This window comes from Chaetura pelagica, unplaced genomic scaffold (genome assembly GCF_000747805.2).
Source record: "Chaetura pelagica isolate M959 unplaced genomic scaffold, ChaPel_1.0 scaffold49, whole genome shotgun sequence".
Lineage (NCBI taxonomy): Eukaryota > Metazoa > Chordata > Aves > Apodiformes > Apodidae > Chaetura > Chaetura pelagica.
Genome location: NW_009970715.1, coordinates 2,111,719 through 2,123,927, shown reverse-complemented (window position 1 = coordinate 2,123,927; position 12,209 = coordinate 2,111,719). Strand labels below are relative to the sequence as shown.

Genomic DNA, 12,209 nt, shown 5'->3' with positions numbered 1-12,209 from the left:
GAAATGTGAAGTGCTAACTATCCACTCGTGAAACCCTGGGGATCATCCTATCACTGTCCAGATCAGGTCACTGGGAGAAGGCTCTCCCAGCTGCCCCTCAGGCACCCAACTGCCCATCTCCATCACCACTGACCTCTCTGGGCAGAAACCTGGGGAAATGCATCAGCACCACCAACTCCAACACATTTACAGCAAGTGCTTAGTATTAAACCTGTTCTCACCCAGGCTTCATAACCAGGCTGCTTTTCTAAATTAAGGACCTCATCAAAAGCAGCTTGTGCTGAACACCTGGGATCCTCCAAGCACACGTGTGAAGAAAGCAGCAAACCAGGCTCCCCTTCTCCAGGCAACACAGAGCAGGGATGAAGGAAAGAAACAGGAACAAGCCCTAAACCACCCTGCACTACCCTCAGGAAACCCACTGGTTCCCAACATGACCCTTAAAATGACCTGCAGCGAAGATACACCAGTGCACAGGCAGGGTGGGAGCTCCAAAGCTGGGAGACATCCCACAAACACCTCTCCTCAAAGCAGCATGCCCAGGTGCCACGTGGCAGCCCTGCCTGCAGAGAGGTCACTGCACCCCCCTGGCACCCCAGCACCCACCTGGCACGGTGATCTGGATGATGTCCAGCTCGTCTGGCTCGATTTTGATCTGCCTGATCCCACCCAGCTCTCCTGAGGTACCTATCCAGGAAAGGCAAGGAAAGGCAGTCACCAACAGGAACCAACATGGGCAGGAAAACCCTGGCCAGGCAGAACTTCAGTGCCAGCTGAGCATCCTGCAGCAACAAGGCTTTGGCCAGGTGGCATCAGGCCCATGGGCTGGAGGCTCCCAGAGGGCACCCACAGGCATGGCCTCTGCAAACAGCTCAGCTGGCAGGAGCTGCTGGTGCCCTCAGACTGGCTGCTGGTGCCCTCATGACATGCTTGTTTCCTGCCTTTCTTCACTGAAAACTAACTAGGTCACCAATATCCAGTGGGTGCTCCTGGCATTTTTAATGCTCCCAAACTCATGTTGGCAGAAGCCCCTCAGCAGATCCGTGCTCTGGGAGGGGCAACCACACCATCCACATCTCACCAGGGCATGGACAGCTGAACCTCAGCAAAATCCAGCCTGGTTTGAGCCCCCACCAGGCAGGGAGGCTGCACCAGCCTGGCCACCCTGCAGGGGCTGCCCTGGGGGTGATGCTGCACCTGGTGCTCAGCCCAGCTGCCTCTTATCTCCAGACAACTTCACTCATTTAGGGTGGGACTGATGCACTGCCAGGGGCTGAGTCACAGCTTGCAGCTGGGGTGAGCAGGACAAGGGGGTGATTCAATGGGTCTGAGCCCCTAAACCTGAGGAAAAGTGTTTCCTTCTCACTTGGCAGTGCTCGGAGCACCAGCACTGCTGATTTCTCGGTGACCTGATTGTGGTGGCTTTTATGGAGCAGGAAGCTCCAAGATCAAAGACTTCCCTTGTGTACATGCTATAAATGCAATGCTAAGTGTCATTATTTCAATTTATGTACCCAGGACCCAGCTGGAGGGTCACAGGGTCAGACCCTTCCTCTCTGTATCTACCAAAAGGGGATAAAATCCTGAGAGGAGTGTCCTGTGGGGCAGCCAGGTAACTGGGGCCACGTGTCCACATTACTTTGGAGGCACCTCTCTCTGGTGCCCTTCCCTCAACATCACCATTTTGCAAGAGAAAATGAATTATTCCTCACCTGGTTCACAGTTTTCAGAAACACCACACTTCTCAGACCTGGAGAGGAAAAGCACAGAGAGAGGTGGTCATGGAGGAACCAAAGAGAGAGCTGAAAACCCAGTGGTGTGTGTAGGACTGATCCTGGCAGGAGGGAGAAACGTGGCAGCCCTTGGAGATGCCAGGTAAGGAGGGTTCCCTGGGGACACTGCACCCACAGCCCCAGCAGCAGCACAGCACCCAAGGGAAAGCCACAGTCTGTGGGGTTCTCTGCAGCCAAGCCCTGCTCCCAAACTCTCCCCCTGCCTCAGCCCTGATGGGTATCACCACAGCAGAAAGCTCCTGAAAGCAAGAGGGGTTTTCAGCTGGAAACCTGGTGGCCTCCAGCCCTCTGGGGCAGAGAGCAGTGGGTAAAGCGTCATTACAGAGTGGTTACTCATGGAGCTAAAGCAAACAGGGAGAAAGGAGAAAAAAAAAAAAAAGTCAATTGATTTGGTAAATATTTATTCTGCCCGAAGCTTTTCTCCCCTGAAAACTGGGCACTATCCCAAACTTGTGTCTACAGTTCACTTTGCATGCTCAGGAATGTACCCGAGGTGCTCAGCATCCAGGGGAGATAACTTTGCATTCTCAGGACACGTTTGGATTCTGTCCCTCTCCTTCTCAAACAAGAACAACCTCAGTGCTCTGGCAGTGACTGAGCTAAGGAACACTGGGAAACACACTTCTCCACCACGCTGGTGCTTCAGGGGGAAGGAAAACCCTTTGGAGCCAGCCAGACATCTCTGTTGGCTCAGAGGGGGATGTTCAAAAGCCCTTCTCACTCACCTAAATCCACTCAGCAGCGTCAGCAGAACCAAGTGTGGGCCATGTGAAAGGAGCCAGGAGTGCTCTTGAAATGCTCTTTGTAAATGTGATCTGGGTAAGAAAAGGATCTCTAGCCTAGAAAGTGCATAGGAGCTTTGGGAAGGGTTTTTAACTCTCCCACTTCAGGTCCAAGTCGCATTTGCCCTGGGAAAATCTGGGAGGGGGACTTCCCTGGGGAGTGCATGACCTCCCACACTGGCTGGCCCTTCTCCCTGGAGCACCTGGCACTGCCCTTTCCCTGGGAATGGACTCTCACCCTGGTGGACCCTGGCTCTGGGAACACTCTGCTCCTACCAAGGATCAGAGGCTCCTCATGTGCAGGAAGAACAAAGTGGGAGAAGGGGATGGCACAGGCCTGGTGACAGCAGCATGGGGACCAGGAGTCTCCAACCACCCCCAGAGGTCTGCAGCAGCAAACCTCAGCTCCCACCCTGCCACTCTCCCACAGACACATTGTGGCTGGTTTTCTACCTATTGCTTTGCAGAAATCAGCTCATCATCCCTAACATCCCATCCTCCCACCTCCTTGTTTCCAGCCACATCGATTTAACTGCACAGTGGGATCTTCTGTTGCAAAAATGTAAGTGTCCTAATAGCAACTGTTAACAAATGAAGGGGAAAACGAGAAGCCCTGGGCCAGGTTTCAGCCCTACAGCATCTTCAGAGGTATTTGAGCATCACCACTTCCCCTGGGTTCCAGCACACATCAGACTCTCTGCTGCTCCCCAAGTCTAAGTGCCTGCAGACACACAGCAATTCCGCAAGGTGCAGACAGCAAAAAATGGCAGAAAAATGGGTTTGTGGCTAAGCTCTTGGAGATTCAAGTTTAATTCCTCTTCTGGTGGAGGCTCCTGTAACAACATGAAGTCACTCAGGCCTGGACCCAGCCCAGCCCAGTTGCCACTGTGGACATTTCTGCCAAGGTTCTCATCTGGAGTCCCTGCATCATGGGGAAGAGAACCAGGCCCTCGTGGGGTGTTTAAAATGGTTTTTTAAACCATTTAAAAGGGCTGGAAAGGGCTGCCCCACCTGGCACACTGAGCTCAGTGCTGCTGAAAGGTGCTAGAGTGACTCCACCTGCCCCACTCCAGCATGGATGGTGCCGTCGCTCTGCTTCACCAGCACAGCTTTTGGGGGGACACCTTCTATCAGGATTGCATGGCAAGGGTTTGGTGGAGGCTGAAGGGGTGGTTTCTGTGAGAAGTTACAAGTTACCCCATCTTCCCAACCCCCTGCAGAAGTTATCACAGCATCACAGAATCCCAGGGGTTGGAAGGGACCTAGAAAGCTCCCCCAGCCCAACCCCCCTGCCAGAGCAGGGGCACCCAGAGCACATCACACAGGAACGTGGCCAGGGGGGTTGGAATGTCTCCAGAGAAGGAGACTCCACAGCCTCTCTGGGCAGCCTGGCCCAGGGCTCTGGCACTCTCACAGCAAAGAAGTTCTTCCTGACATTCACATGGAACCTCCTGGGCTCCAGTTTGCACCCACTGCCCCTTGTCCTGTCACTGGACATCACTGCACAAAGCCTGGCTCTGCCCTCCTGACACTGCCCTGAACAGATTTGTGCCCATGGATGAGGTGGCCCCTCAGTCTCCTCTTCTCCAAGCCCAACAGCCCCAGCTCCCTCAGCCTTTCCTCAGCAGGGAGATGTTCCACTCCCTTCATCATCGTGGCCCTGACAACCCCAAAGCCCATAAGAACCAGTTTTATATAAATATACACTGCTATGAACTATTGCCCTGCTTCTCCTATTAAAAGTGATTTTAAAGATAAATTCTGGGGCTAAATATTACATTGCTTTTGACCAGCTGAAGCAGAAGTGAAGGAAACTGGGGCTCCACAGAGGAAAATCCCTTCTGCACCTCCCAGCAGGGGTTGCAAAGCAGTGCTATACACTCCACAGGACCAGTCCAGCTGGTGACATGGTTGCACCAGAAACAGGTACTCTCAGAAAAACCCTCCTGCCCTGCTGAGCTCTTATAACCTTCATTAAAGTGCCTGTTAATCTGCTATTAGGTTCCCTGGGAGCTTTATAAACAAGTAACACTTAATTAGCAGGGTGTTGTGTTAGGGCTGAGGGTGAATCCTTAGGCCATGCTTAACACCAGTGATCATTCCTGCAGATTATCCCAGCCTGCCTGGGCACAGCCCTTGATTTCAAGGTGGTTTTACACAAAATCAGTGACTCCAAACTTGGCTATTTTGGCTTGCAAAAGGATGGGGGGTGCTTGGTCTCCTCCTGTGCTGGCCAGTTGTACCACCAGAGAGGGATTTTAGGGAGGCTTTTAACAGCAACACAGCAATAACCTGCTGGGCACATTAACAGCCCCAAAGAAGAGGGATGTCACTCACAGTGTGGTGGGCAGGGAACAGAAGTGTCACTTACCTGCTGTTGGCCTGGGAGGTCCCTGCCAGGTCCAGCACAGCCCCACGGGGCTCGGGGGAGATCTCCCCGGGGGGGCTGGAGGGCTCCAGCTTGGTTGGATCTTTGGTAAATTTGCTTCCTGGTGCCAGGTGGGCAGGGAGGGAGGAAAAGAAAAACCAGAATTAGCAACCAGAGATGCCCATGATGCAGATTTTCCACCTCTATTTGTTACACCCCCCCACCAAGTCCCAGAGCTGAGGTTGGGGTCAGGGACAGGTTTTCAAGAGCCACCTGTTGGCAAAGAGATGGGGGTGAATTTTATTGGGTGTACGTGTGAAAACAATAGCAAGGTGCTTGCTTAACCCTCTGAGTAACCCAGCGTGTGCTTGGGAAGCCCTGCCAGGGATCCAGCACCTCTGGAAAGGGCTTGTTGCTGGGACAGGGTTGGCCAAGAGGTTGGGATTGGGGTCAGGAAAGCCAGGCATGGCTGAAGCCATGGAGCAAAGCCCAAAGTGGGGAGATCCTGGTCCCATGGGAGAGGATGGGACTTGAGCAAAGCCTGGAGCAGCAGTGGCAGGGGAGCCCTGTCCCACAGCACCCAGCTCCACACGCAGGAGAGATCCCAGCTGCAGCAATGCAGGGAGGGGACAATTGCATCCTGGCACCAGGAAAAACCTCCCCTCTCCCTTCCCTGCTCCTCAGCAACCTGGGAAGGCTCTGAAACAAAAGCCTTGACGCTGACCTTGGAGATGAAAAGAGTGATTTGAAGGCAGGGTAGGAAATGAAAATCGGGCAGGGGGAGGTGAGCAGGAATTGCTGAGGGATTAGTGCTGGGGGAAGGAGGGAATGAAATGACACCCCGAGGCTGCAGAAACCACAGAGGTGTCTCCTTAAAGAGCTGCTGCCAAAGGTCTTTTGCTGGTCTCCAAGTGCCATCGAGACATCCCCACCCTTCCAAAACACATCCCAGTGTGGGAATGTGAAGCCTTTTTCCTTTCAGCCCCAGCCTGCAGGGAAGGGCAGGGCTCTGGCAATGGGACCAGCAGCAACACGGAGCCTAAAAGACCCTATTTATCTACTGACAGTCCAAAAGGCTCCTTTTAATTTGTGCTTTCTATGGACCAAATCCTGTTGGTGCAGCAGCAACGCCTGCCTGAAGCTGCTACCCAGGGGAGTAGCAAAAATAGGTTTCCTAGCAGTGGTGGGTATTTTAATTAAAGGGTGAGCAAAACTGCACAGGGAAGCTTTGGGATACTTCACAGTTGGCTACTTAAAATACAGCTCCACTCAGAAAATAGCATCTTTGCAAAAATGGCACCTCCTGACTCAGCAGATGCTGCTTTTTTTTCTTTTCTTTTTTGCACAGTCAGATGGGCTGATGCAGATCCCAAAAAAAAAAAGGCAGGTTGGATGTGTTTTGCTCCTGGTAGCCCTGCAAGGACCAGGCAGGGGAGGGTGAAGGGCTACCTGCCCCAGTTCTGCTGGGTTTGCTTCCTCATCTCTTTATTTCCACTTGTGTCACCCCTGAACTTCTTTCCATCAGGCCAATGTACAGACCCAGGAGATGCCTCCCCCCCAAGATAACTGTGCAGCCATGATGGATTTGCCAGGAAAATCCAAGCATCCCAAGACCCAGCTCAGTGCTCCATCCCTCAGGGGTGGTTAGAGCTTAAAAAAATCCTTTTCTGGAAAAAAAACCCCTCATTAATGGGTCTGAAGACAAAGAAACCCTTGCAAGGAGGTGGGACACCTTCCAGGCTCTGCTGGAGGTTCCCTTTGGGTGGCTCTGGAATCGTTGTCCCCAAGGAGCACCCTTGGGGCTGGGGAGCTGGGGGTTAATTTGGGTGGGTGAGATATCTGAGGAGAAGGTGCTTGGAAAGCCACCAGCCTTTGGGGTTGGGGCTTGGGGAAAAAACCAAACCAAGCAAAAAAAAAAAACCAACAACCACCCCAAAACACATCTTTACTTGTGAGCCAAGCCCAGGTACTCAAGGAGCAGGGCTGGGTGCTGATAAATTTGGGTGCAGTGCCATCCTTCAGGTGGGTGTCAGGGCAGTGGGATGGGTTTGGACAGCACCAGTACCTCTCTCTTTTTGTTTGCCAAGATGGGCTCAGCCTGGCTTCTCCAGCTCCAACCAAAAAGGAGTGAAAACACAGGGCAAAAAGGCAGCCAAAGAAACCCTCTCCCTAGGGTTTTGTCACTGAAAAAAAAAGGATTTGTGTTGTTTTCCTGGTAAAAGCAGCTGGATGGTGCCAGAAGAAAAAAAAAAGGGATAACAATTTGCCAGTGAGGAACCCAGCAGTGATTTTTCTTCCTCCTGAAAGCACAGGAACATGCCATGTGCTGCCTGTAGCTGCAGCTCAGCCCAGTGCACACACACACCAGGGAATTCTAGTTTAAACCTTCAAAACACTATTTAAGGGTCATAAAGTGCCCACAGCAACCCCCAGCACAGGCAGTCCCAGCATGCCTGCGTGGAGGGCACAGCCAAGGTTTCCCCTCACTGAGCAGAACTGTACATGTCCTGCACTCCTGCTGCCTACAGGTGACATTATTTCAACTCTGCTTCTCTGGATAATCTTCCCATTTTGTGGGCAATAAATCATAGGAGGTGGAGAACGTACCTGTAAAAATTCTCTCGTCAAACATCCTGGGAGGAAAGGAAAAGAAAAGGATTAGCAATAGGGGCTTCTGATGGCTGAATTTTAGGTTTTATTAATGAATAGCATCAAACCCAAGTCAAAATAGTAATTTGATTCGTTCTCTGAAAAAAAGGGAATGAATTTTTCAGCTAAAAAAAAAGACTTTCAGCCTGTTGTGCAACCAAGCAATCGTACAGCACCTGCTTTTTAACTAAAGCACCTTTAAATCTGCTTATAAGTCATTCAGCTAATTAAATTTACTTATTAAATGAGGCTGCTATAGGCTGGCTTTACCAAAAGAGACAATGGGACTGGAGTAGCTGTTGTTGGACCTTCACTTCCTGACCTAGATCATCGCCCAGAGGTCACCTGTCTCCTGAAGATCTTATTTTGGTGCTCATGGGAGCAAAGTGTGTTCAGGGGCATGTTCCAGGTCTTGATCCAGCCTGGAAGTGCAGGACAAAGCAACCAGATGACATCTGGAAAGCTAAATCCTTTTAGGATGCTTAAGTCCTGTTGATTGAGGGGACTCTAGCCCCTCTGGGAGCCTTAGCCAGGCTTTTTCTACACTAGTTTCACACTTCTAGCAGGGCAACATCACCAGCACTGCACAGGCTGAATAAATAAATATATTACAAAGCAGATTTTCCTGATGGAGCAGCAAAGAGAGGTTGGATGGTACAGAGATAACCAGGAAAACGTTCACTCCTACTCCAGCACAAATGCAGACATGAAGAAGACACAACACCTTGCCCATAGGTGATACATCCTCATCATCGTATATATAGGATGTCCATAAGTAATCACCACAAAACCAGATGGAGGGGAATCCCCATGTGGTGTGAATCTGGGTGTTCCTCCTTCCCTGGAGGAACCACTCCCATCCACCAAGTGCCCCTGGGGAGAGCTGTGCTGCCATCCTGTTTCAGGGTGGCACTGGCAATGTCTGCATGGACTTCCAACAGGGGGGGATCATGCCATGGCCACATCCTTGCAAAAAGGGGGAGAGAAATGGAAAATGGAGGGTTTGGGGGGGAATAAAAGAACTGTTGAGCTCTTTCATAAAAAAAGGGTAGAATGAGTTTTGGGCATCAAAACAAACCATGTGAGGATGGAGGGAACAGGGCTTAAACCCTCGAGGCCATGCACCCTCCCCTTGCCCTCCTCATCACCCACCTTTTGATGACAAAATGGATGTTGTGCCTCTCCTCCAGTATCCTCTTGAGTTTGGGGACACCATAAGTGCAAGGCCTTTTGAAGGGTATTTTGTCTGGGATGCCAATGATCTCCACGGCCTCGGGGTCGCAGGCGATTTTCCGGTAGGGGACGGGGACCATGTGGTCCAACCCCAAGGCTTCAGCTGGAAGGTGAACACATGGTTTCACTTCAACACAAGCTTTTCCTTGGACAGAGGATAAAATGAAGGTGTGAAGGCTTGAAGTCAAAGTGCCTCCTGCCCTCTTCTCCCTTGCTGTCTCCAGAAGGTGAGCCCTGGGAGCGGCTCATCGCTGGGATGTGGGACAACGGGGAGATCACACAGCAAACACAGCTGGTGGCATCTCCCAGCCCTCAAACACACCCTGTGATACTCAAACCAGGGACATGGAATCACAGAATGGTGAAGGTTGGAAGGGACCTTAAACACCACCAGCTTCCAACCTCCTTGCTATGAGCTGGGACACCAGCCCAGGCTGCACAAGCCTCATCCAACCTGCCCTCGAACACCTCCAGGGAGGGAGCAGCCACAACCTTCCCTGGGCAACCTGTTCCAGTATCATGCTGTCCCCAACCTTCCCATGTGTCATGGGCCCATCAAGCTAAAGAGTTCACCCTTATGTTCCCAGTTCAAGTCTATTTGGAACACTTGAGCAGCCTCGTTGCTGGTGTTGATGGCAGCAGGTTGCTAATTAACTCAGGAGCTGCACAGCACATAGACTGGATCTGAGTTACAGAGCTCACCTATAGCCCACCTATATCTTATTAACTCCACAGCCTGATGAGGATGGTCCAGGCAGCAACCTCCAGCCCCATCAACCCATTCCTGACCAGTTTCCTGAGCTTACAGCTGCCCAAAAGCCCAGAAACTAACCCAAAACCAGTGCCCGTGGCAAGGGGAACACCAAAGGTGCCCAAGAGCTGTGCAATGGGGGGGGAAAAAAAGCAGCTGCAATAACAACCACCTTCCTTCTCCCCTGCCATGTTAATTTAAACCAGCCACAAGCCACCTTTTCCCCTGGGTGCCCGGGTGTTCTGTGTGCCAACTTCAAACTGGGGCTGGTTTATAGCCCAGTTAGGAACTCCTTAAGTGAGGGAGGGGGCTCCGAATGGAAATATTGACATAACCTTCAGCAGACACCCAGAGACTTGGGAGCTGCTGGGCTAAAATGTGTGAGGAAGAGAAGGGAGCTCTAGCATATGGCTTCTGCTGCTGTGTTAGGGAACAAAAATGATTGCTGTATAATGATATGCAAACCACAAACGCTGCAGATGCATAATGGGATATTAACTCCTACTCACCATATCTGCTGTTAAACAGAATTTGCACGCACTCCCTAAGGGTGTTGATATCTTCAGTTTCTTTTATAAAACTGTCCCACTTATCTATCAAAACAAAATATAAGAAATAAGGCACTTCCATATGGTTTGTACACAGCAGATGCACTTTTCTTGTGCTGGGAAACGGGACCAAGACTTTGCTGCTTTAAAAAGACTGGTTTTTTCCTCTTCCTGAGCAGATCTTGCCAGGCTGGCAGATAAGGGCTGGGCTTCCCCAGCCCCAACCCCAGCCCCAAGCAACCTCCTCTGTAGCCTGTTCATCTGCAGAGCAGATTCCTAAGGAACGACCCCATAAAACTTCTCAACACTGAAATGAAAGACCTCTCGGGACAGAGCAAACTCAACCTGAAACAAACCTTGGAAAGGCACGGCCATTTCACAGAGATTTTTTCATCTCCTTCTCTTTCCCAACTTTCCCACCCATCTTGTTGGGTTTTTTTTGATGCAGGCAGGCGAGGGTTTTGCAGTGAACGTGTCAGCATTTTTAGGCTGCATATCCCTTGGGTGGGGTGGAGGTGGGGAAATGGCAGAGTCTCCTCCCCGTTGCTAATCCCCCCCGGGCAGTGCTGCAGAATCACAGCAGGGTTAGTGGGTTTGCAGGTATTTTGAAACCCCACCAAGCTGTGTGCAGGCATTGCTGTTTGCAGCTCGGCCTCACCCAGAGCAGAGGGGTGGAAATTCCCAGCTTATGGGCAGTGCTCCAGGACCAAGCATCATGGAGATGGCAGGGATGGACCCAAGTGGGGATGAAGCTGTCATGTTGCAGGAAAAAAACCACATCCCCCAGCACTGCCAGGTCCCCACAGAGCACAGGGGTGACTGGGAGAGACAGGCCAGGGTTGGAAACCTCTCCCTAAGGCTGCCAGCTGCCTCCAGTGCCAGAGCAGGACACAGACCTGTCTTGTCATGGACAATGGAGAAGAGAATGCGCTTGGATGAGTGCACGTTCTGGATGAGGGGACCTCCAGAGGCCAACGATTTCTGTCCTGGACAAGAGGGGAGACAAGGAAAAAGGGTTGATGAGAGCCTGACACCTGAAGAAGCCCCAGGGTCCCGTCCGCCGCCAGCGACACTGACCCAACCCTGCTTGCCCTCCTCTGTGCCCCCCTGCCTGTGACACCCCAGCGGGGTCCTGGCCAGAACAACCCCCCCATCTCCCCCACTGCCCCCCCAGCCTCATGGGACAGTGCCCAGCCTTTCAGGGCAGGAATGGAGATGTGCCCCTTGGCACCTCTAAGGCACTGGGGGAAGGGCTGGGCTGGTGCAGCATGTCAGGGGGGTTCTGCTCATCTCCCTGCAGGCCAAACCTTGCAATGATTTTCATAGAATCACAGATCAGTTTGGGCTGGAAGGGACCTGAAAAATCATCAGGTTTCAACCCCCCTGCATGGGCAGGGACACCTCCCACCAGCCCAGGCTGCTCCAAGCCCCATCCAACCTGCCCTTCAACACTGCCAGGGATGGGGCAGCCACAGCTTCCCTGGGCAACCTGGGCCAGGCTCTCACCACCCTCTCAGCAAAGAATTTCCTCCTCATGTCTCACCTCAATCTCCCCTCTTCCAGTTTCAATCCCTTCCCCCTTGTCCTCTCCCTCCCTGCCCTTGTCCCAAGCCCCTCCCCAGCTTTCCTGGAGCCCCTTCAGGCACTGGAAGCTGCTCTAAGGTCTCCTTGGAGCCTTCTCTTCTCCAGGCTGAACTCCCCAACTCCCTCACCCTGTCTCCAGAGCTGCTCCAGCCCTGGGATCACCTCCCTCAACCCTCATTCCCCCTCACTCATCCAAGGGGCTGCCAAAACACCCGGGGCCTGTCCCCTGTCAGCGCCGGGGGGGTGGGCTTGGCACCAGCACCCCCAGTTCTGCCAGCAAACCCCAGGCTATTACCACAGCAGTCGCTGTACTCCTGTGAGGAAGGCACCTTCAGCTCTCCCGCCGGCCGGGGCAGCAGGGGCTCGGCGGCCGCGTTGGGACCTGGCAGGCCGGAGGGCACCTCTTGCTTGAGGTCGAGCTGGGAGGGCAGGGAGATGCCGTACAAGAAGCTGGCGACGGCGGCAGAAGGGGCGTCCTGGCTGGAGGGGTTGGGCAAAGGG

General features: G+C 52.6%; 1 protein-coding gene across 1 annotated transcript in view; it reads right to left on the bottom strand.

Annotated features, from left to right (window-relative positions):
- Positions 1 to 12,209, bottom strand: part of GTF2IRD1 (GTF2I repeat domain containing 1) — a 47,843-nt gene that overhangs the window by 24,380 nt on the left and 11,254 nt on the right. Inside the window, exons 6-13 of the mRNA XM_010006070.1 lie at positions 12,004 to 12,188; positions 11,021 to 11,110; positions 10,086 to 10,169; positions 8,745 to 8,928; positions 7,551 to 7,576; positions 4,947 to 5,064; positions 1,713 to 1,750; positions 607 to 687 (exon numbers count right to left, since the gene is read on the bottom strand). Of these exons, the coding sequence (XP_010004372.1) occupies positions 607 to 687; positions 1,713 to 1,750; positions 4,947 to 5,064; positions 7,551 to 7,576; positions 8,745 to 8,928; positions 10,086 to 10,169; positions 11,021 to 11,110; positions 12,004 to 12,188 (806 nt within the window). The remainder of the gene's footprint in view (positions 1 to 606; positions 688 to 1,712; positions 1,751 to 4,946; positions 5,065 to 7,550; positions 7,577 to 8,744; positions 8,929 to 10,085; positions 10,170 to 11,020; positions 11,111 to 12,003; positions 12,189 to 12,209) is intronic.